Source organism: Osmerus mordax, chromosome 10 (assembly GCF_038355195.1).
Source record: "Osmerus mordax isolate fOsmMor3 chromosome 10, fOsmMor3.pri, whole genome shotgun sequence".
Taxonomy (NCBI): domain Eukaryota; kingdom Metazoa; phylum Chordata; class Actinopteri; order Osmeriformes; family Osmeridae; genus Osmerus; species Osmerus mordax.
In genome coordinates this window covers 2,049,946-2,074,382 of record NC_090059.1, presented here as the reverse complement: position 1 = coordinate 2,074,382, position 24,437 = coordinate 2,049,946, and the positions used below count along the sequence as shown (strand labels likewise).

General features: G+C 44.6%; 2 protein-coding genes across 2 annotated transcripts in view; one reads left to right on the top strand and one right to left on the bottom strand.

Moving 5' to 3' along the window:
- sec24c (SEC24 homolog C, COPII coat complex component) overlaps nt 1-15,206 on the top strand; it is a 30,445-nt gene extending 15,239 nt beyond the window's left edge. The window contains 13 exon segments of the mRNA XM_067245498.1: nt 6,872-6,996; nt 7,207-7,398; nt 7,520-7,613; nt 8,356-8,472; nt 8,579-8,749; nt 8,865-8,961; nt 11,371-11,516; nt 11,622-11,760; nt 12,388-12,506; nt 12,681-12,842; nt 13,006-13,191; nt 13,280-13,369; nt 14,561-15,206. Coding sequence (XP_067101599.1) covers nt 6,872-6,996; nt 7,207-7,398; nt 7,520-7,613; nt 8,356-8,472; nt 8,579-8,749; nt 8,865-8,961; nt 11,371-11,516; nt 11,622-11,760; nt 12,388-12,506; nt 12,681-12,842; nt 13,006-13,191; nt 13,280-13,369; nt 14,561-14,701 — 1,779 coding nt within the window. The 3' untranslated portion in view covers nt 14,702-15,206.
- A 2,398-nt stretch (nt 15,207-17,604) lies between these two features.
- Nucleotides 17,605-23,903, bottom strand: LOC136950965 (NLR family CARD domain-containing protein 3-like). Its single transcript, XM_067245499.1, has 10 exons — nt 23,864-23,903; nt 23,600-23,728; nt 23,425-23,514; nt 21,196-22,960; nt 20,886-21,035; nt 20,612-20,785; nt 19,926-20,090; nt 19,691-19,737; nt 19,070-19,590; nt 17,605-17,664 (listed from the first exon to the last, which is right to left on the bottom strand). The coding sequence occupies exons 1-10, from the start codon at nt 23,901-23,903 to the stop codon at nt 17,605-17,607; spliced, it is 3,141 nt and encodes a 1,046-aa protein (XP_067101600.1).
- Nucleotides 23,904-24,437: the final 534 nt, after the last annotated feature.

Here is a 24,437-nt window from a genome sequence, read left to right as displayed (position 1 = left end):
TATATTGTACATTACACATCACAATTGTGTGTCATATCACAAAGTGAGTAAATAGTTATCACCCTGGCCTCTTTTCTTGTGGCGTTTCTGCAGCTGCCTTGCAGTAAAGCTATAGTTAGCCTAGCTATCCCCCAAGTTAACAGATGCGAAACGAATGTTCTGCCAAAGGTAGTCACGCGTGTTTTCGTGACGTTAGTGACGTAGTGACGTTAGTAACGTCAGTGACTGTGGCTAGCAAATTAGCTACCGTTAGCTTCACTTTTCGCCACAAAAACTTAACTTCAGCCTAAACCATGCAACGGAACGTAAATTCCAATAGAAGCAACTCAATCGCTACCCAGACGAAACTTTTGACACCTACTTTGTCTATGTAGGCCAAATATTGACTGAGTTTTAGGGGGGAAAAAAGAATAATAATAATAATATATATGTGAGAGAACAAAGGTTGTGCCCTTGCCGAAGGCAAAGCACACCCTACTAGAGAGGATACAATTTCTGGGGAAATTGTAGGGTGTGCTTGCTTGCGTCGGTTGCACAGGGGTCTGTATATTTTATATAAAAATGCATCGGGCCTACTTATTATTTATAAAGATTACATAGATTTAAAAGCATCTTTTTTTTGCTGCTCATTTACAACTCAAAATACGAGTGAAGTGTAGAATGAAATATGATGTCTTCTCATTTCCCCTGCAAGAGGCAGCTGACAGGCTGAATCAAAACGAATACATTTGGCAGACCGGTGTTAAAATGGACCTAATCTCTGTGACTTAAACGTCCTTTTAAGTTGTCCCTTCTCGTGATATTTTCAGGCATTTAGCCTACTCATATTGCATTCATTCATTAATAAAGAACCCCCTTTGAAGATTATTCTACGACTTTACCGGCAGAAGATAGAATCGCGATTCAAACAGTACCATCTGCTAACTGAAAATATGCCCCCAAAAACGTAAATAAGCTTGACATTTATTTAGTGGAAAATCGCTCATTCATAAAAAGCTCACTGGTAGCGATCATTGTCAGTAACAACGCAAAATGCGATATAGCCCTGTGTGGAGAAGCTGCCCCGGTAAATTGTACTACTACGGTACAGTAGTAGACTACTGCTGTGTTCGTCTTGGTAGCGATTGCGTTGGTTGAATTGGATTTAACGTTCCGTTGTACGGTTTAGGCTGAAATTAATTATTTTCATGAACAGATTGACAACGTTTAGGCTGTGGCAATGAAGTTCAGGTTAGTAGTTAGATAGACTTTTGATTTAAGTAAGGGGAGTGCCGAACATGTTCTGTCGCTGTTTGACTTCCTAAACAGCTGTGTACTGTAGCTAGATGTTTTTGTAGTGTGTCTCGCGTAAGCTACAGTGTTGCAGTGAGCTACACTGGTTTGAAACCACAGGTAATGGTAATTTCACCAACAAATCGTTTACTAATGTCAGAATAAATCCTACAACGAAAATGTATATGTGAGGAATGTTTATTTTAACGATTAAAAATAGATAACGCTACATCATAGACCACTGTAGTATGTGTTGCCCGGGCAACACAGGCTAATGTCATGATGCTAATACTTCAGTGAAATAGTAGACTACTGTTTCCGAAAGTAGATGTACTTCCTTAATAATATCAGCTTATATTGTACATTACACATCACAATTGTGTGTCATATCACAAAGTGAGTAAATAGTTATCACCCTGGCCTCTTTTCTTGTGGCGTTTCTGCAGCTGCCTTGCAGTAAAGCTATAGTTAGCCTAGCTATCCCCCAAGTTAACAGATGCGAAACGAATGTTCTGCCAAAGGTAGTCACGCGTGTTTTCGTGACGTTAGTGACGTAGTGACGTTAGTAACGTCAGTGACTGTGGCTAGCAAATTAGCTACCGTTAGCTTCACTTTTCGCCACAAAAACTTAACTTCAGCCTAAACCATGCAACGGAACGTAAATTCCAATAGAAGCAACTCAATCGCTACCCAGACGAAACTTTTGACACCTACTTTGTCTATGTAGGCCAAATATTGACTGAGTTTTAGGGGGGAAAAAAGAATAATAATAATAATATATATGTGAGAGAACAAAGGTTGTGCCCTTGCCGAAGGCAAAGCACACCCTACTAGAGAGGATACAATTTCTGGGGAAATTGTAGGGTGTGCTTGCTTGCGTCGGTTGCACAGGGGTCTGTATATTTTATATAAAAATGCATCGGGCCTACTTATTATTTATAAAGATTACATAGATTTAAAAGCATCTTTTTTTTGCTGCTCATTTACAACTCAAAATACGAGTGAAGTGTAGAATGAAATATGATGTCTTCTCATTTCCCCTGCAAGAGGCAGCTGACAGGCTGAATCAAAACGAATACATTTGGCAGACCGGTGTTAAAATGGACCTAATCTCTGTGACTTAAACGTCCTTTTAAGTTGTCCCTTCTCGTGATATTTTCAGGCATTTAGCCTACTCATATTGCATTCATTCATTAATAAAGAACCCCCTTTGAAGATTATTCTACGACTTTACCGGCAGAAGATAGAATCGCGATTCAAACAGTACCATCTGCTAACTGAAAATATGCCCCCAAAAACGTAAATAAGCTTGACATTTATTTAGTGGAAAATCGCTCATTCATAAAAAGCTCACTGGTAGCGATCATTGTCAGTAACAACGCAAAATGCGATATAGCCCTGTGTGGAGAAGCTGCCCCGGTAAATTGTACTACTACGGTACAGTAGTAGACTACTGCTGTGTTCGTCTTGGTAGCGATTGCGTTGGTTGAATTGGATTTAACGTTCCGTTGTACGGTTTAGGCTGAAATTAATTATTTTCATGAACAGATTGACAACGTTTAGGCTGTGGCAATGAAGTTCAGGTTAGTAGTTAGATAGACTTTTGATTTAAGTAAGGGGAGTGCCGAACATGTTCTGTCGCTGTTTGACTTCCTAAACAGCTGTGTACTGTAGCTAGATGTTTTTGTAGTGTGTCTCGCGTAAGCTACAGTGTTGCAGTGAGCTACACTGGTTTGAAACCACAGGTAATGGTAATTTCACCAACAAATCGTTTACTAATGTCAGAATAAATCCTACAACGAAAATGTATATGTGAGGAATGTTTATTTTAACGATTGAAAACAGATACATCACAGACCACTGTAGTATGTGTTGCCCGGGCAACACAGGCTAATGTCATGATGCTAATATTTCAGTGAAATAGTAGACTACTGTTTCCGAAAGTAGATGTACTTCCTTAATAATATCATCTTATATTGTACATTACACATCACAATTGTGTGTCATATCACAAAGTAAAATGAGTAAATATTTATCACCCTGGCCTCTTTGCTTGTGGCGTTTCTGCAGCTGCCTTGCAGTAAAGCTATAGTTAGCCTAGCTATCCCCCAAGTTAACAGATGCGAAACGAATGTTCTGCCAAAGGTAGTCACGCGTGTTTTCGTGACGTTAGTGACGTAGTGACGTTAGTAACGTCAGTGACTGTGGCTAGCAAATTAGCCACCGTTAGCTTCACTTTTCGCCACAAAAACTTAACTTAAGCCCAAACCATGCAACGGAACGTAAATTCCAATAGAAGCAACTCAATCGCTACCAAGACGAAACTTTTGACACCTACGTTGTCTATGTAGGCCAAATATTGACTGAGTTTTAGGGGGGCAAAAAGAATAAAAATAATAATAATAATAACTAGAGAGGATACAATTTCTGGGGAAATTGTAGGGTGTGCTTGCTTGCGTCGGTTGCACAGGGGTCTGTATATTTTATATAAAAATGCATCGGGCCTACTTATTATTTATAAAGATTACATAGATTTAAAAGCATCTTTTTTTTGCTGCTCATTTACAACTCAAAATACGAGTGAAGTGTAGAATGAAATATGATGTCTTCTCATTTCCCCTGCAAGAGGCAGCTGACAGGCTGAATCAAAACGAATACATTTGGCAGACCGGTGTTAAAATGGACCTAATCTCTGTGACTTAAACGTCCTTTTAAGTTGTCCCTTCTCGTGATATTTTCAGGCATTTAGCCTACTCATATTGCATTCATTCATTAATAAAGAACCCCCTTTGAAGATTATTCTACGACTTTACCGGCAGAAGATAGAATCGCGATTCAAACAGTACCATCTGCTAACTGAAAATATGCCCCCAAAAACGTAAATAAGCTTGACATTTATTTAGTGGAAAATCGCTCATTCATAAAAAGCTCACTGGTAGCGATCATTGTCAGTAACAACGCAAAATGCGATATAGCCCTGTGTGGAGAAGCTGCCCCGGTAAATTGTACTACTACGGTACAGTAGTAGACTACTGCTGTGTTCGTCTTGGTAGCGATTGCGTTGGTTGAATTGGATTTAACGTTCCGTTGTACGGTTTAGGCTGAAATTAATTATTTTCATGAACAGATTGACAAAGTTTAGGCTGTGGCAATGAAGTTCAGGTTAGTAGTCAGATTGTTTCAACTATTGAAAGACTTTTGAGTAAGGGGAGTGCCGAACATGTTCTGTCGCCGTTTGACTTGAACAGCTGAGGAGTTTTTGTTAGCTACTCACACTAGTGTCTCGGGGAGGCTACAGCGTTGCAGTGAGCTACACTGGTTTGAAACCACAGGTAATGGTAATTTCACCAACAAATCGTTTACTAATGTCAGAATAAATCATACAACGAAAATGTATATGTGAGGAATGTTTATTTTAACGATTGAAAACAGATTCATCATAGACCACTGTAGCATGTGTTGCCCGGGCAACACAGGCTAATGTCATGATGCTAATACTTCAGTGAAATAGTAGACTACTGTTTCCGAAAGTAGATGTACTTCCTTAATAATATCAGCTTATATTGTACATTACACATCACAATTGTGTGTCATATCACAAAGTAAAATGAGTAAATAGTTATCACCCTGGCCTCTTTGCTTGTGGCGTTTCTGCAGCTGCCTTGCAGTAAAGCTATAGTTAGCCTAGCTATCCCCCAAGTTAACAGATGCGAAACGAATGTTCTGCCAAAGGTAGTCACGCGTGTTTTTGTGACGTTAGTGAAGTAGTGACGTTAGTAACGTCAGTGACTGTGGCTAGCAAATTAGCCACCGTTAGCTTCACTTTTCGCCACAAAAACTTAACTTAAGCCCAAACCATGCAACGGAACGTAAATTCCAATAGAAGCAACTCAATCGCTACCAAGACGAAACTGTTGACACCTACGTTGTCTATGTAGGCCAAATATTGACTGAGTTTTAGGGGGGGCAAAAAGAAATAAATAAAAAAATAATAATATATATGTGAGAGAACAAAGGTTGTGCCCTTGCCGAAGGCAAAGCACACCCAATAATATATATGTGAGAGAACAATCTTCACAAACACTGAAAAGTTGTTTTGCAGTATGTTAAAGATGTGGAATTGATCAACTTTATACAAAAAGCAACAAAAAAAAGTGTTTTGAAAAAGCTGTCTGAATGTTTGAGGTGGATATGCGAAGGACAGCTGACAGGTAATGATCAGGGTCTGCAGTTCAACTAGCAAAACATCAGCCCGCGCCCACTGAATCAGTCAAGTTCTTATTATGTCCGCGTTTTTCTTCACAGCTTTCACTTTGACCTCAGTAAACAGATACTTAGAAGTCCATGTCTTGTTAAAAGTTAATCAGTGGCAAAGTTTTTCATTTTCGAGGGATAACCAACAGCTAACTCTCCTGTCGGTGAGGTTGCGCAAGCGCACATATGTAAATCGCCTGATCACTGTAGTCTTTCAGGACTACATATTTACTACCGCTCAACACATTTATTTATTTTAAATTTTTGATTTACCTCACGCGGGCCGGATTGAGACAGCCTGTGGCCGGTTATGGCCCGCGGGCCATACAATGCCCAGGTCTGCTAAACTGACTCTCTGGTGCTCAGGTCGTAATTTCAATCACACAGCACGGAGCTACAGGAATATCTGGACCACAGCCAATCAGAGGCAAAGACCCGCTCCATCTCTGTCTCTGATTAGTTTAGACCACGATATGATCCAACCATGAGTGTCAGTTCCGTCTTAGGATAACAAACGCTTCGTTTGTGGAGAGACAGCGGATGCGAGGAGGTTAGGTGCACCGGTGCGACCTAGGAAAAAATGTAGTCGCACCCGTACACATTTTGGTCGCATAGTGCGACCAAATTGGTTGCACTCTAGAGCCCTGTACATGACACCAGCTAAATGTAGTCCCTAATTCTTGTACTAAATCGATGAAATATAGTAGCAGGGCTCTCAAGTTTTATCAAAAGTTTGGCGCGAGATTACCATACCGTGTTTCTTATTGTCTTGTTTCTAACTCTGTATAAGAGACAGATGTCAACTCTGCAGAAATCTGCTCTTCTGAGCTTGAGAAATGGTTGAAATGTGTGAGTCTCATGGCAAATGTGTGAGATTTCAGAGACCTGTAGGGTTAGGGTTAGCTAATCTGCTCTTCCTCTGAAAGAACATAACACATTTTTCTGTCTCTGGTGTAACGTAACGTGAAACTAGCTGAAGCTAGCTAGTTAACTAGCTGTGTTATCTGCCTCAGTTGGTAGCATGCCAATAGTACTGTTCAAAGTTTATTTCACCAGTGCTACACACTCTCTTAACTTGTTGCAAATGTTCATTTCAAGACACCATTATCCTGAATTTTGCGAATAGTGACGGGTGCTGCTCCCCTAGATGGGATATCATATGTAGTGCAAGTTGTATTTCCCTCATCCGTTTGCCGTCTGAATGAAAGTTCCAGGTGTGTGTGTCTCTGTGTGTCTCTTTGTGTGTCTCTCTGTGTGTCTCTCTGTGTGTCTCTCTGTGTGTGTGTGTGTGTGTGTGTGTGTGGTAACTCCTGGTTAACAGCAGTGTGTGTGTATTGCTCCTCAGAACAACAAGCTCCCTCAGCCTCCAGCCTACATCTTCCTGATAGACGTGTCCTACAATGCTGTCAAGAGCGGCATGGTCAACATCGTCTGTCAGGAGCTCAAGACCCTGCTGGACTACCTTCCCAGGTACACACACACACACTCACACACCTACACATACAGTCATACACTCACTCACACTACTTACAAATACAGCCTCACCTTCACATACTTGTATAAGGGCATGATTGAGCATATCATATACTAAAGTAAACCCACACTCTGCTCTGTTTTCCACCTGTCCATCTTTCTCTCTTTCTCCTCCTCCATCTTTCCCCCCTCCGGTCCCCCCCTCAGGGAGAACCCTGATGCAGACTCGGTGGTGCGTGTGGGCTTCATCACCTACAACAAGGTGCTGCACTTCTACAACGTCAAGTCCAGCCTGGCTCAGCCCCAGATGCTGGTGGTGTCAGATGTGGCCGACATGTTCCTGCCTCTGCTGGACGGCTTCCTGGTCAACGTCAGCGAGAGCAGGGTGGTCATCGAGAGGTGTGTGTGTGTTTGGGGAGGCATGCTGACCTGGCTCTCTGCTTCTCAGACGTGTATGTGACGGTGTGTGTGTGAGCTAGTGAGCTAGTGAGCCTGGTTGTGACTGTGCTGTGTGTTGCAGTTTGCTGGAGCAGATCCCAGAGATGTTTGCAGACACAAGGGAGACAGAGACGGTGTTTGGACCTGTCATCCAGGCTGGGCTGGAGGCCCTGAAGGTAGTCCCTCCTCTCCCTCCTCTCCCTCCTCTCTCTCCTCTCCCTCCTCTCTCTCCTCTCCCTCCTCTCCCTCCTCTCCCTCCTCTCCCTCCTCTCCCTCCTCTCTCTCCTCTCCCTCCTCTCCCTCCTCTCCCTCCTCTCTCTCCTCTCCCTCCTCTCCCTCCTCTCCCTCCTCTCCCTCCTCTCTCTCCTCTCCCTCCTCTCTCTCCTCTCCCTCCTCTCCCTCCTCTCCCTCCTCTCCCTCCTCTCCCTCCTCTCCCTCCTCTCCCTCCTCTCTCTCCTCTCCCTCCTCTCTCTCCTCTCCCTCCTCTCCCTCCTCTCCCTCCTCTCTCTCCTCTCTCTCCTCTCCCTCCTCTCCCTCCTCTCCCTCCTCTCTCTCCTCTCCCTCCTCTCCCTCCTCTCTCTCCTCTCCCTCCTCTCTCTCCTCTCTCTCCTCTCCCTCCTCTCTCTCCTCTCCCTTCTCTCCTCTCCCTTCTCTCCTCTCCCTCCTCTCCTCTCCCTTCTCTCCTCTCCCTCCTCTCCCTTCTCTCCAATCCTCTCCCTCCTCTCCTCTCCCTCCTCTCCTCTCCCTCCTCTCTCTCCTCTCCCTCCTCTCCTCTCCCTTCTCTCCAATCCTCTCTCTCCTCTCCCTTCTCTCCCCTCCTCTCCTCTCCCTTCTCTCCAATCCTCTCCTCTCCCTTCTCTCCAATCCTCTCCCCCCTCTCTGTCTCTCCCCTGACTGTCTCTGTTTGCTGGGTTCCAGGCTGCAGACTGTGCTGGGAAGCTGTTTGTGTTCCACACCTCCCTGCCCATCGCCGAGGCGCCTGGGAAGCTGAAGAATCGGGAGGACAAGAAGCTGGTGGGCACCGACAAGGAGAAGGTACACACACGCACACACACACATGCACGTGCACACACACATGCTTCCCCAGGATCACTCTTCCCCCTGGACCACCAGTGTGATTCAGCCTGTGTCTGTCCCCCAGTCTCTGTTCCAGCCCCAGGTGGGTTTCTACGGCAGCCTGGCTAAGGAGTGTGTGGCCCAGGGCTGCTGTGTGGACCTCTTCCTCTTCCCCAACCAGTATGTGGACGTGGCCACGCTGGGGGTGGTCCCCGTCTCTACAGGGGGCTCCATTTACAAATACACCTATTTCCAGGTGAGCACACACACACTCATGCGCACACACGCGTACACACCTGATGTTTCCGGTGATAGTCCTGCTCAATGTCTGTGTGTGTGTGTGTGTGTGTGTGTGTGTGTGTGGGCCCCAGGCACAGGCAGACAGTGAGCGGTTCCTGAACGACCTGAGGAGAGATGTACAGAAGCCTATGGGTTTTGATGCTGTAATGAGGGTTCGCACCAGCACAGGTGAGGATTCACGCACACACACGACACTCACCCAAACACACAAACACACACTACACTCACTCACACACTCAAACACACTAGGGATGGGCATGGTTTATCGAATATCGTAAAGTTTACATTTACATTTAGTCATTTAGCAGACGCTCTTATCCAGAGCGACTTACAGTAAGTGCAGGGACATTCTCCCCGAGGCAAGTAGGGTGAAGTGCCTTGCCCAAGGACACAACGTAATTTGTCAATGCAGGGAATCGAACCGGCAACCTTCTGATTACTAGCCCGATTCCCTAACCGCTCAGCCACCTGACTCCCAAAGTAAAGTTAGTAAAGTTAGTATTCAAATACTTTTTTTATACTTATGAGAGTAGTTGGATGTAAATTAATAGGCAAAAAAAAAGCTTACCATGTCTAATGAATTGTGATAGCTAGGGCTGCAACTAACGATTAGTTTAATAATCAATTAATCTGTCGATTCTTTTTTCGATTAATCGATGAATCGGATAAAAAAACAAAAAAGCATTAATTTCCAACCCTTTATTCAAAAACAGAACTGACAGTGCAAATTCACAGTGCAAAAATCTTAAGAATGTGCACAAACAGGCACACAATTTGGAAAAGGTTATTAATATTAGCATGGATTTAATGCTATTTTCCAAGATGAGCAATTTATTTGAGTTTGGTTAAAACTGTATTGAAAATTGAAAGGTTGTGGAAGTAGGCCAGACTTTATTAGAATAATCTGGTGTATATTTAAGATTTTGTGACACAATTTTGAAAAAAAATCAGATTTGCGAGGATTAAGCTATTTTCAAAGATTTGTGATTTTTTATAATTTATTTGAAACTTCATTGAAAAAGTAAAGGCTGTGGAAGTATACCAGACATTGTTAAGATACTCTGGTGTCTGTTTGAGGTTTTATATTCCAAAAAATATTATAAAAGTTTTATAACCCATACCATTTTTCAAAATGGTATGGGTTGTTTTCACCTGGTCCCTAACGTGATACTGCAAAGTAGCGTCTTCCGAATGTGAGACGAATGTCGAATATGAAACTAACTTCACCTCGGTCAATTAACACACTTTTTCGATTTATTTAGTGTGAAATACTCCCACACCTTGGATGACTTGGGTCGTACTGATTTCTCTGCCTCCGCCATGTGTTTCAGAACAACGTTACTCAACAACGTCTCTCCGATGGCCTTTCCTCTACCTCCGCTCCGCACTCAACTAAACTTTTTTTTTATACTCAAACATCTCCGCGACATATTGAGTGGCGTAATAATCGCGCGACACAACTAATCGATAATGAAATTCGTTGCCAACGCTTTTAATAATCGATTTTAATCGATTTAATCGATTAGTTGTTGCAGCCCTAATGATAGCCTAGTTGGGACTTTTAAAATAGTAAAAAAATAAGCAAAAATATATTTTACGCTGCGTTCTGCTAGAAGTCTCAACTGGAGGAATGGCTTCCGAGCGGAGCAAGGTGTGGAGGTATTCCAATCAAACTGATATCAAGCTGAACAAAATAACGTTAAATGTGAAATATGCAATGTCAAGCTAGTGGACCACAAGTCCTCCAGCCCACCAGTGCAGAACAGAAGCTAACACAGAAATCCAACGTTTTAGCTCGGGTCAGAGTTGGCAAATGTCGGTTTAAGCAGTGTTAGCCACATGTGATCGGCGCAGCATCACAGGGCTGGGGTCATGTGATCGGTGCAGCATCACAGGACAGCCAGGTAGATGGATGGACAGAAAGGGACCAGGAACTCCCAGTCCATTAAGGAAACCGATGTCCACTGGCGACTAGATCCAGCGTTGGCGGACCGGCAACCAGGCAGATGCTGACAGCTCAACCCCCCACACCACAAGGGAGGTGTGGAGGAGGGACAGAGAGAGGAGAGCAGGAATTAGAGAATGCAAGGAGCAGCTAACAGTTACAATAACAGTAAGGTTGAGGTCCCCACCTGTCAAATGTGAACTAGAGCAGCAGTTTAGCAGACAAGAAAGGGTATTTGATGCAGCCCTAGACACGAAGACAGCGCCAGCCCCCCTAGATTGGAACATGAAATCAGTTTCAGGGAAGAGACTCGATAAGAATATACGATAAGAATGCCCTTCTCTTTTTATTTAGGCCTAACTCTTATTTATTCTAATACCTTAAAAGGCACAATTCTTGCCAGAATGTCTAGTGGTTCATGTGTTTACAGGATACTGCGGGGTGTCAGGCTAATTACATAACGGAACCGTAGCATTATAAAAAAAATTATATATAGATTATCCGGATATCAGAAATTAGAATAGTGAATTATGTAAAATGCCCGTCCCTAACACACTCTCACACGCACTCACTCATTCAGTCGTTCAAACCCCTATCTTGCCCCCCCCCCCCCCCCCCCCCCCCCCCCCCAGGCATCAGAGCGACAGACTTCTTCGGCTCGTTCTACATGAGCAACACCACCGACGTGGAGCTGGCCGGCCTGGACTGTGACAAGACCGTCACCGTGGAGTTCCGCCACGACGACAAGCTCAGCGAGGAGACGGGCGCCCTCATGCAGGTGTGTGTGTTCGTGTGCAGATCTGGTCCGTGCACGTGTCTGCCAGATTTCTATCAACCTGAAAACGGGATTGTTGTCATCCCCTGACTCTGTGTGTGTGTGCAGTGTGCGGTGCTGTACACCAGCTGCAGCGGTCAGCGTCGCCTGCGCGTCCACAACATGGCGGTGAACTGCTGCTCCCAGCTAGCTGACCTGTACCGCAACTGTGAGACGGACACCATCATCAACTACTTCTCCAAATACGGTACGCCTGCCCGGCCCTTTCCCTCAGCCTAACCTAGCAGCTTTTCCCTCAGCCTCACCTAGCAGCCTTTACCTCAGCCTCACCTAGCAGCCTTTACCTCAGCCTCACATAGCAGCCTTTACCTCAGCCTCACCTAGCAGCCTTTACCTCAGCCTCACCTAGCAGCCTTTACCTCAGCCTCACATAGCAGCCTTTACCTCAGCCTCACCTAGCAGCCTTTACCTCAGCCTCACCTAGCAGCCTTTACCTCAGCCTCACATAGCAGCCTTTACCTCAGCCTCACCTAGCAGCCTTTACCTCAGCCTCACCTAGCAGCCTTTACCTCAGCCTCACCTAGCAGCCACAGAACCGGGGACTGCTGTGTGTGCGCGCTCATGTTTAACTGCCAAATGGCACTGCCCAAAATGAACCAATTGTCCTCCAGTATAGTGAAACATGAAAAGCTTGACCTTGGGGGGCCCTTCTGCTGGGCCCCAGAACAGTTTTTCAGGGTTAGGGTTCAAATTAGTGGAAGGGCTGGAATTACATTAATGGTAAGGGTTACAGGTTAGTGGTGACACAGTTTTGAATGGTCGGGCTCCACTATAGGATAGAGAAACAAATGTGTGTGTGTGTGTGTGTTTCCAGCGTACCGCAGCGTGTTGACCACTCCCACCAAGACGGTGAGAGACACCCTGGTGAACCAGTGTGCCCAGATCCTGGCCTGCTACCGCAAGAACTGTGCCAGCCCCTCCTCTGCAGGACAGGTTAGCACCTCCAACATCTCAGCTGCACACATACACTCACACACACACATGCACACACACATACACACAGAAATACATACATACATACATACAGACATACAGACTGTGCGAGTTGGTGGTATGTATCAGTTAGTGACTAGTGTGTGTGTGTGTGTGTGTGTGTGTGCGTCTCAGCTGATCCTTCCAGAGTGTATGAAGCTGCTGCCCGTGTATCTGAACTGCGTGCTGAAGAGCGACATGCTGCTGCCGGGCGGGGACGTGTCCCTGCGCCAGCTGCTCAGCTGCATGGACGTGGCCGAGAGCCACCTGTTCTTCTACCCCCGCCTGCTGCCCCTGGTGAGACGCACCGCCGTCCTGTCACACTGACGCCCACCTCCAGGAATGGGCTGACTGACACACATATTTATGGGCTTTGAATATCATTTGAGTCCTGTGTTCACATGATGACGAGTGTCTGGCGTGCTGACATGTTCCCTGTGATGACAACATGTGTGTCCAGGTGAAGCTGGAAGGGGATTCGTTGCCTGTGGCGGTGAGGAACTCGGAGGAGCGCCTCTCTAAGGGTGGAGTCTACCTCCTGGAGACAGGGCTCCACCTCTTCCTGTGGGTGGGAGCCAATGCCCAGCAAGAACTGCTGCTCAACATCTTTGGCACGCCCACCTTCAGCCAGATAGACCCCAACATGGTAATGTAGATACAGCACACATTCTCCTTCTCACACACGGCTGGGAAATGTGCCCACTGTAATTTCCTGATGTGTGTGTGTGTTGTAGACAAGCCTGCCCATCCTGGACAACCCCTTCTCTCAGAGGCTTAGAGAGATTGTTGAATCCTTTAGAGCTCAGAGATCCAGATATATGAAGGTGAGATTTCCTCCTCCCTCCCTCACTCCCTCCCTCATACTAATACTGAAGTATTAGTATGAAGTGGTTGAAGTATTATTATTATGTTTGAATACTAATTATCGTTGGAACGATTAAACACTGCATTAAAATCTGATAGTTAAATAAATGCCACCCTCGATTGAACACCCCTGCAACAAAAATAAAATCATTGTAATTCGCTTACATTTTTTGCCTACTTCAAGGTACAGTACAAAGGTACAAAACTGTCTCTGAATTTCAATTTCGGCATCCTTGTCACTGTCCTAGCCGACATAATTCAGTCAATTATATTGATTTGACAATTTATTTATACCATAGACATAGAAATAGGTTTGACTTAGGTGGAGTGGATGTATCTTGGGGAAGCGCTCCCTGCCTCATACATAGAATACAAAGTACTGATCCTCCTTGATGGACAGTAACATACAGGGGACATGGGGATGGTGGAGGGCAGCGGCATAGATCATACAACCAGAGGGAATGTATCCTTACCACACATGGACCTCTGGGCTTGAAGTAACACAGGTGCAGTTGGGGGGGGGGGGGGGGGGGGGGGGGGGGGGGGGGGGGGACACACACACGCTCTGCTCGAGTGCCATTCGCTCATTTAGGGACTTCCAGTCATCGACCTAACTCTATATGCGCCCGGCTTATGCTGTGCTGGGTGTTAACATATAGTTGCCAGCACACTTACTTACACTGTTAGGATACACCAGAGATGTACTAATGATAAGAATAATAAGAGATGTACTAATGATAAGAATAATAAGAGATGTGCTAATGCTAAGAATAATAAGAGATGTACTAATGAATAAACTGCTTTGCAATATCCACTGTTGTTCTTACTTAGGCTACAAATTAACACGCCGCCCTTGTATAAACGCTGCATCACAAAAACATATTAGTTCAATCAATTCTGTGGCGTAAAACCCCAAAAATATGGTACTATTATTACGTTTGAATACAAGTTCTTGTTGGAATACTATTAGGCATGAATACTAATTCTCATTGGAATAGTATTATTAGGTTTCAATTGTAATTCCTGTTGGAATATTTGAATACTCTTGCCCATCCCTATTTTATTTTTCCTTTAATGAAATTGTGAATCAACCCTTCTCTACCTATCCGCCCCCTTCCCTCGTGAGTTGAACTTCCTCTTCCTGTCTTCAGTTGATGGTGGTGAAACAGGAGGACAAGGCAGAGCTGATCTTCAAACACTTCCTGGTTGAGGACAAGAGCGGGAGCGGCGGAGCCTCATATGTGGACTTCCTGTGTCACATGCACAAGGAGATCCGGCAGCTGCTCAGCTAGGACTTCACCCCTGAACCCCCCCCCCCCCCCCCCCCCCCCCCCCCGTGATCTTCACCCCTGAACCCCCGTCACCTTTCACCCCCCCTCCCCGAAGCGCTTTATCTTTTATTTACCTAATAAACTAAACCCCCCTCTCCCTCAGCCAAGGGCCAGAGACATAACACAGCCGACTGACTGGCAGGGTCCGTGTGTGTGTGTGTCAGAGAGGTATTGGGTCAAAAGCCTGGACTCTTCTCCAGGTGTAGCTCTAAGCACAGCTTGGGCTCACCTTATGGCTATTGGGAAGACCTAGACTAAGTGATGTGTGTGTGTGTTTGTATGTGAGTGAGTGAGTGAGGGAGAGGGCTGATGTTGATTGTAGTAGGTGTGCTGTCTGTAACACTAGCACTGAAGGCTGTTGTGTGTAAGCAACCCAGTGATGGAGACTCAGACTCTTTTTGTATGATTCAAACCCAGTAGACTCGAGGAAGATTAAAACAAGACAAATATGAAATGAAATAATAAATGCTGTTTTTTGTTTTGTTTTTTTTCCCCCATCTCTAAAATTATTTTTCTATTTGTCTCTTTCTCCCTTTCTGAGTCATGGCCTTACTGTCTGGTTCCTGTTTCACTTCCCACATTGTGTCTGTGTGTGTTCTGTTCTGTTTCCTCATGTGATGGTCTGTGGCAGCCTGGCCTCATTCTCAGACCTAGGTTGGACCCATTTCTTAAAGAATATTTTGAGATTCTTCAACGAAATGAGCTTAGCTGGTCTTGATGTGTGTCTGAGGCTTACCTGGTAGACGGGTGTGTTTGAGGAGCTGTTGACACGGGGCATGTAGATGAAACTGAAATATCAGAGAAACTCCCAACAGATGTCTATGCAACCTTTTACACAGACACCCACGCATACAGAAATCAGACTGAACTTGAACCTCTGACATCACAGGGTTAGGGTCTTTCCTCAGGGTTATGTGAATGTCAGCTGCACTTTGGTGGGAACACACACACACACACGTTTCTGTGTGGTGATGGAAGCTTCTTCAACTGAGGCTTCAAACACACAGAGAGCGACAGGAGAGAAGAGCAACAGGTGAGAGATGATCCAAGAGGAGTCTCAGTACTGATAATGAAGCATTTCTCTGGGTTGCCCCCTTGTTGCTTACTGTGTCGGCCCTAGAACACATAACCTGTACAGAAATAAACGTTTTAAAGTCCTTCCTGAACAACTGTGGTTTGGCTGAAGTATCCTTAGTGTATATGTACATGCACTCACAAACAAACAGTCCAAGTGTTGACTTTTAGACTTCTCTTTGTGTTTGCCTGCAGATCTGAGGAACTGTGTGTGTGTGTTTTCAAGGGTCCTGGTGAATTTCTCCTAAGGAACAGAAGGATCAATCAACATACACACAGAATAATATTCCTTTCAATATATTCTTTTTAATTTCTTCCATTCATTTATAATGTCCATGTTTGAATCTTCTGTGTTATTGCATATTGTGTGTCCATCTTACAGCCTGTGTGTGATTGGCTCATTGTCTTGACTTTTTCCGTTTTGCCGTTTTCATCTTTTTCTTTATTTTGGGTTTTGTCTTTGCCTCCTGGACTGCTAATAAAAATGAATGTTGAAACACCATCTGCTTTTCTGTCTGTGTTGTCTGTTGGTTTCCTAACTGAATGCTTGTCGTACCGTGAAGATCTTCATTTGTTGGACAGTGATGCTGAGTAGCTGGGTCACCATGTTTTCTACCTACTCTTTGTCAGTCCTGCATGTCTGTGTGATTGACAAATCCTCCTCATTTAACTCTTGTGCTGCCTTCGGGTCACATGACCCAAAGGTTCATAACGATCCATCGTTGTGTTTACCCAATTTTACCCAATACAAAAACTAATAATACAAATTTTTCTTTTAACTTTTGCAATGTGGGGGGGGGGGGGGTCTGAGACAGCCCAACGGTTAAAAGAAAATGCTTCACTTTGTTTTTGTATGCAGTAAAGTTGTCGCAATACGACGGTGGGTCACAATGACTGATGGGTCAGAATGACCCGAAGATAACACAAGGGTTAAGTAGTCGTGCCATTCAGGGCTCAAGCCTTGCTCCTAGACTTTCAGCCAAGTATGAGCACACTTAACCCTCGTGCTGCCTTCGGGTCACATGACCCAAAGGTTCATAACGAACCATCGTTGTGTTTACCCAATTTTACCCAATACAAAAACAAATAAAAATTATTTTCTTTTAACCTTTGCAATGTGGGGGGTCTGAGACAGCCCAACGGTTAAAAGAAAATGCTTCACTTTGTTTTTGTATGTGGTAAAGTTGTCGCAATACGACGGTGGGTCACAATGACTGATGGGTCAGAATGACCCGAAGATAACACAAGGGTTAAAGAGGAGAGATACGTGTGTTTTATTCATTTTTCATATGCAACATGCAAAGAGTAAATACAGCAGGTAATCTAGCATGATAAGAATTTCACCGTTCAGTAATTATGTAGTTAGTGCCAAGGAATCAATATTTTTGTCAGTACAATAATAATAATATCTCAGCTACAATGTTCCATCTCAAACCCAGCAGCATGCAGAAAAAAAGTGTGTTTTGCAGCTACGACAAGAACGATTGGACATCACTTGATGATGGTGCTTCTTTGGAAGGACGGCAGGACCTGAGGTGTGTAGGGTCATGCCAGCCCTGGGCGTGGAGGACGGCAAGTCCTGAGGTGTGTAGGGTCATGCCAGCCCTGGGCGTACAGGACGGCAGGTACTGAGGTGTGTAGGGTCATGCCAGCCCTGGGCGTACAGGACGGCAGGTCCTGAGGTGTGTAGGGTCATGCCAGCCCTGGGCGTGGAGGACGGCAGGTCCTGAGGTGTGTAGGGTCATGCCAGCCCTGGGCGTACAGGACAGCAGGTCCTGAGGTGTGTAGGGTCATGCCAGCCCTGGGCGTGGAGGACGGCAGGTCCTGAGGTGTGTAGGGTCATGCCAGCCCTGGGCGTGCAGGACGGCAGGTCCTGAGGTGTGTAGGGTCATGCCAGCCCTGGGCGTGCAGGACGGCAGGTCCTGAGGTGTGTAGGGTCATGCCAGCCCTGGGCGTGCAGGACGGCAGGTCCTGAGGTGGGTAGGGTCATGCCAGCTGTGGGTGTTGAGGACGGAGAAACATTGTAGGGTGGTGGAGAAGAAATGACTCGCACGCTGGCAATTCATTTACTCTTGAATCTGTAGGTTGAGGATAGATCTCGTAAGGCCGGAGACGCTTGTTGTTTGTCCCCGGCTTGGGAAACCCAATTCAATTCTGGTTAGATATTCAGGGAGATAATTGAATCGTTAATATCTGACTCCAATTTTAGAAATGTGCACAAGTGCGTTACCTATAACCTTGAGTGCTAAACAGTTAATGACATGAAACTCTGGCGTAGGTAAAAATCGTCTGCTTGATCAGAGCATCGACCCTAAAGTATGCGTGTTCACTAATCAGTCGTTTATCATTACTCTAATATGGATTTTAACCATAGTAAACCGATCACTCAGAGGCTCCGGTAAATTCCTTCGGAGCGTGGAGATCCACCGTAAGTGACTCAGAGGCCTTAAGTTGAAACCTACTTCAAAAGTCTATGTTTATAATCAGTATTAGCCGCATCAACCAGACTAGATCAAAGTTTTCACCGCCGTAGCGTGATGGATACGTTTCAAGGAGAACCAGTAACTTCAAATGCACAATAATAGTTTATTATCTAAATAGTAAGATAATCAATACAATGATAATGAAATATCATCAAATACAAAACATACCTTCAGAGCAATGGTTAACAAAGGTATTCACAACGAAGACTAGGCGCCTAACGCACCGGAGCTGTATCGTAAACAGAACTCAAAGTTAGTGGTAAAAACGTCTTCCTATATACATCCAAACCTGACTAAAATGGGGACACCGGTCATATGACTGAAAAGTTGTCTAATGCATACACATTCAAATTGGATCATTAATCAAGGCTGCAGTAGACCAAGTGGTGCCCTTGCAAGACAAGGGAATATGTTAACACGTTGGTCTGCTGCAAGCACAAACTCTGTAAACCTTGTAAATGTACATGTTACAGCAATACAATTATTTCTAGAATGTGATACATAAAATAAGAAACAAAATCATATCAAACATGACATTAAAAGCTGTTTAGAACTATATTTACAAGAACACAACTTTTCATGATAATTTCAGTCTTCCTCTGTCCAACTTCCTCTTCAGCTTTTGAGACCACCTTTCCAGAGGTGTGTCATTAAGGTGTGATTGTCATTTTAGCATTCATGCAAATCAACGACTGTCCCAGACGAGTGTCTGGGTGACCAGTGACAAAGGGGCTGCCAAAACAGCCCTACAAATCCTTTGAAACTATTCCACTTGGACTAGAGCAACTGAAGACTTGATCCAGCCCAGCCGAAAGCCTGGATAGAGGCGCTCAGTGAATGTAGTGTGGAATGAGTGCAGGTGAGTCAGTGTGCCAGAGGAGACCTTGTAGAAAGACAGTTTTCCAGCTGGCCAGTCCAGATACAGTCCTATCCTACTTGAGATATGAGGCACGGTAATGGAAACAGTCTTCTTGTTGTGACAGACAGAGTATCCTCCACTGGAGCAGTCCAGACTCCAGGAGGCGTCGTTTTGTCCAAGCCACGAATCACAACCTTCTCCTTTCCTGCACATCCTCCTGTACGCCACTCCTATAGTAGCTTTCACACTCCATTCCACCTCCCAGTAACAGCGGGCAGAAATGCCTTCTAGACAGAACACCTGCCTCCAGAAGTCAAACCTATCACTGTGGTCAGGATACAGTTGCTCAGTCCCTCGGACAACCCTTGTGTTCCCTTCAGACAGAGACAGGTCTGTATGTGCTGTGTTCAGGTCCAGTGTGAACTCACGGGCATCTGGAAAAATAAAGTCTGACATTAGCCTCATTTTACCTTAAATATTTGATGATTGTTTTTTTGCATAAACACAAACACGTCTAAAAAAGATCCCACTCACATCTCTGTGGACCTGGGTTGACTCTGAGTTCAGCACAGCCATCCAGACTGTCAAGGAAACATGTAAACAGTTTGGTGAGGAGTTGCGAGACTTGTTGAGGTGCTTGCACACTGCTCAAACCTCGACACTGGCTGGGTGTAGTTGCTCAGTGTTGAGGCAGTATGCAAGCACCTTAAGTCTAGCGTGCGAGGAGCTCGTATGTATTTACAGATACAATGGATTCCCGTAGTCTTACCAGAGTTTCTCCAGTCTGCAGCGTGGATCCTTTAGCAGGGCAGACAGCATTCTCACTCTGTGGTGATTGAAGCTCAGGTCCACTTCTCTGAGGAAGTCAGGGTTGGAGTTGAGAGCGGAAGCTAGGTGAGCACACCCTACCTCTGTGATTCTGCAAAAGGACAACCTGAAAGAGAAAAGAAAGAATGAATTCATCCATAAATGGTGGTTCGTCTCCACTTCTGGTGCAGCATCGATTAGGGTTCTGGGATTGATATACTATTTTTCAGTTTACATACAAGACCAATGACTAGAGTAAATGAAAGAACATGGTCACGAGTAAAACAAGACAACAGCTGGTATACAGATAAATAAGGCTGATGAATACAGAAATTCAGTATCCGGTCCTTGTATATCAGGACATCCACAGTTCTGTAGTCTAAGCCTGAGGCCCTAAATGTACAGTACATACACAGGAAAAAAAGTGATTAGATGCGCACTTATAAGACCGCATTACAATCGTTAATGAACACATTTAGGAATATGAAGATAACAATGTCATAATATGACACTGGGTATGACAATGGGTTTCATATTGACATAGTAATATATAATATGAGATAATGAGATTTGATCTACTGATTAGGATTAACAATTGCAAAAGGCAGATGTTCCTTCAATATCTCCCACAATGTCAAAATCACTAACTTCAGTGTATCCAGTTTACAGCGTGTGCAGCCTAGACCTTCTGAAAGCAGCTGAACTCCTGAATCCTGCAGCTCATTGTCACTCAGGTCCAGTTCTTTCAGGTGGGAGGAGTTTAGGCTGAGCACCGTGGCCAACACCTTACAGCTCTGCTTGGTCAAGCTGCAGCACTGCAGCCTACATCCAGACAGACAAATTGAACTGCATGAAGAATGGCTTTGAAATGTATGGAAATCCTCACTGCTACAAGAAGTTCAAGACTCGGAGCAAACCTGACCTTAAAGTCTCCAGTTTACAGTGTGGGCTCCCCAGGTAAGTGGAGAGAAGCTCCACACCTGTGTCCTGCAGGAAGTTCTCACTCAGGTCCAGCTCTTTCAGGTGGGAGCAGCTGAGGACCGATGCTTTTGTAAGTTGACATCCCTTGAGACTGTGAATATCATGAACATACAGAATTTAACACAGAGCATGGGAAATTATAAGTGAAAGAAAAGAGAGCACTTAATAATTAATAATGAAGTATGCAACCATAATGAATTTGGTTCTAGTGTGCGTTGTCTATTATGGTACATGTTATTTGAAGAACTTACATAGCTGTGTGAGATGCTTTGACCACAGGCAGAAGCCTGATAAGACCTTCCTCAGAGCAGATGTACTTCTTCAGGTCAAACACACCCAAGTCCTCCTCTGAGGTGAGCAGTATATAACCCAGAGCTGACCACTGTGCCTTTGACAGTTTCACTGCTGAGAGACGTCCAGAGCTCAGGTAGTGTTGGATCTCCTGCACCAGAGAGTGATCGTTCATCTCATTCAGACAGTGGAGCAGATTGATGCATCTCTCCCAGGAGGGGCTCACCTGGATCTTCTCCTTGATGTACTTGACTACTTCCGTCCTGGTGTGCAGGCTGTGTTTTCTCTGGGTCAGAAGGCCTCCGAGGTGGCTGTGATTGGACTCCAGCGAGAGGCCCAGCAGGGAGCGGAGGAAAAGGTCCAACTGTCCACTCTCGCTCTGTATGGCCTTGTCTACCGCAGCTTTATAGAGCCTGGTTGCAGGTGAGTCAGTGATGAGTCTTGAAAGGGATGATCTCTTGGTCAGCATGTTCTCGTTGTCGTTGTTAAATTTGAGGAACACATACAAGGCAGCAAGGAACTCCTGAACACTGAGATGCACAAAACAGAACACCTTTCCCTGGCACAGTGTCAACTCCTCACTGAAGATTTCTGTGTAGACTCCTGAGAACAATGTTGCCTGATTGACATCTATGTCATTCTCTCTCAGGTCATCCTCATAGAAGATGAGATGGCCTTTCTCCAGCTGTCTGAAAGCTAGTTGGCCCAGAGACAGAAGGCTAGTTCTTGTCATGGAAGGATTGCTCTGTTTTCTTCCAAACAACTTCACATTCATATTTATCTCTTGTGATGCCAGGAAGTAACAGTACATCTGTGTCAGGCTCTTGGGCATCTCTTCACTCATTGTTTTTCTCAACAACTTTTCCAGAACCGTGGCTATGATCCAACAGAACACTGGGATGTGACACATGATGAAGATACTTCTTGATGACTTCACATGAGCGATGATTCGGTTGGCCATCTCCTCGTTGCTGATCCTCTTCCTAAAGTATTCTTCCTTCTGAAGGTTGTTGAACCCCCGTACTTCTGTCACCAGGTCAACCCACTCTGAAGGGATCTGACTGGCTGCTGCAGGTCGGGAGGTTATCCAGATGAAAGCAGAGGGGAGCAGGTATCCCTTGATGAGATTGGTCAGGACCACATCCACTGGGGCTGACACCTTGACATCACAACACCTGTCATTGCCCTGGAAATCTAGGGGAAGCCGACACTCATCCAGGCCATCTAAGACAAACAACACCTTGGATGTTGAGATCTCTGGTCGTTGCATTTCATTGAAAAACTCATTTAGAAGCTCAATCAGTGTGTAATGTTTCTTCATCAAATTCAGTCTCCTGAAAGGCAGTGGAAACACAAACTCAAAGTCTTGATTATCTTTCCCCTCAGCCCAGTCGAGGATGAACTTCTGTACGGTGACCGTTTTTCCTATTCCAGCAACTCCGATGGTCATCACAGTTCTAGGAGGTCGACCGTGCCCATGCATTGGCTGAAAAATGTTGTTGCATTTGATTGGAATTTCTTGAATTTCTTTCATTCTTGTTGCTTCTTCAATTTGTAGCACTTCATGTTCCGTATTGACTTGACCAATTCCTCCCTCGGTGATGTAAAGTTCTGTGTAAATCTGATTAAGGAGTTTCATTTGTCCGTGCTGATTTTGCCCTTCAATCACATGGCTGAATCTGCGCCTCAGATTTCCTTTCAACTCACACATATACTGAATCTGCACTGTAGAAAACACCGGATATAATCAATGAAGGAAGTACATCCTGTCCCACTGTACACCTTAATATTGCATTGTAGGTCTTTTGGGGGTTTTGACAGTGTTTGCAGTATATCTTTATTACATTCAAATGTCAACTCCCATGAAACTGCTCTATAGTAACAACATTGTAGTTACATTGGAATTGCTATGTAGTTACGCTATAAAGTTTACTGATACCATTTACATACTTTTGCTTTACTGATACAATTTACATACTTTTGCTTTTGTGATAACCTTTACCGCTCCCACTTAATACCTTTAGAGCTCTAATAATAATATATTCCTTCAATATTCATGTCATGAAGTTGCATGGCACATTATGGGAAATGTGTATAATAATTGGAAATCAACTTATTGGGTTCTCAAAATGTCCCTTTTTTCATTCTTTATCAAAATGTCCCTTTTACAACAACAAATGATAACTTACGTTTGGTCTGGGCAATGTCAGAAACAGGTTGGGGAATTGCCTGATTGACAGGCAAGGCTTGTGATGCAGTAACAGGTTCTGAGATAAGAGGTGGACGAAGAAAGCGTAACAGATGAGGTGGGATAATACAAGATGCAATAAATTCAATGCCACATATGTGAATTGTGTAATCTACCAGCGTTTGTGGAGTTGATGTTGATGCTGAAGTTAATTGGTCCATCAATCTGGCAGTGTGAGAGCACAGGTGACATCACATGGCCGTCATTCTGAGCAGTGCAGGTGAGGTGGATGGGAGAGACAGGAGCTTGAGAGTGAGAGGGAAAAGAGAGAGAGAAAGAGAGTAAGAAAGAGAGAGAAAACAAGAGACATTGTTGAATGGTGAGAAGAAACCATGATGCTTCAACGAGAAGTTGGGGATGCACTGGTGAGAACTTCTTACCTTGATCGTCTCCCTGTCCAGCTATAAAATTCGAACTCATCTTGATGTACAATCTCCACACCCTTGTGTGTGGCCTGGGTCTTACACTGGTCAGCTAGACAATGAGGATGTGCAGAAAGTCACCAAGCTCACACTGAGCTTTGATCCAGGAGCCTGAGAAATCTTTCCGGAGCCCTCCAGCCTCTAAAGTGCCGATAGAGAAAATAAGTAAATGAAGAAGTAGTCAAACTAGTTACTTCTTCTGCATAGCACGTCTAGATTCTTTTCTTTGAACTCCATCAGTCATTACTCCCCTTTAGCTTAGATGCTGCCACTATGCTGTCTGGCACATTGGCACCGCCAAAGACACTTGCTTCCTCTGTGGTTAGGTACTGAACACAACAGGAAACTCAAGTTGCAGAAGTTGGTTTAGCTCTGCACCGTGACAGTAATACTGAAATTAATACTGTGATATAAAGGTTACTCACAGTTTTTCTAAATTGACAGGAAGCGTTCATCATTCTCATGAACATGTTATTAAATTAAAAACACATTCAAAAACTAAACAAATTGCCACATTATCTTAAAATAATCT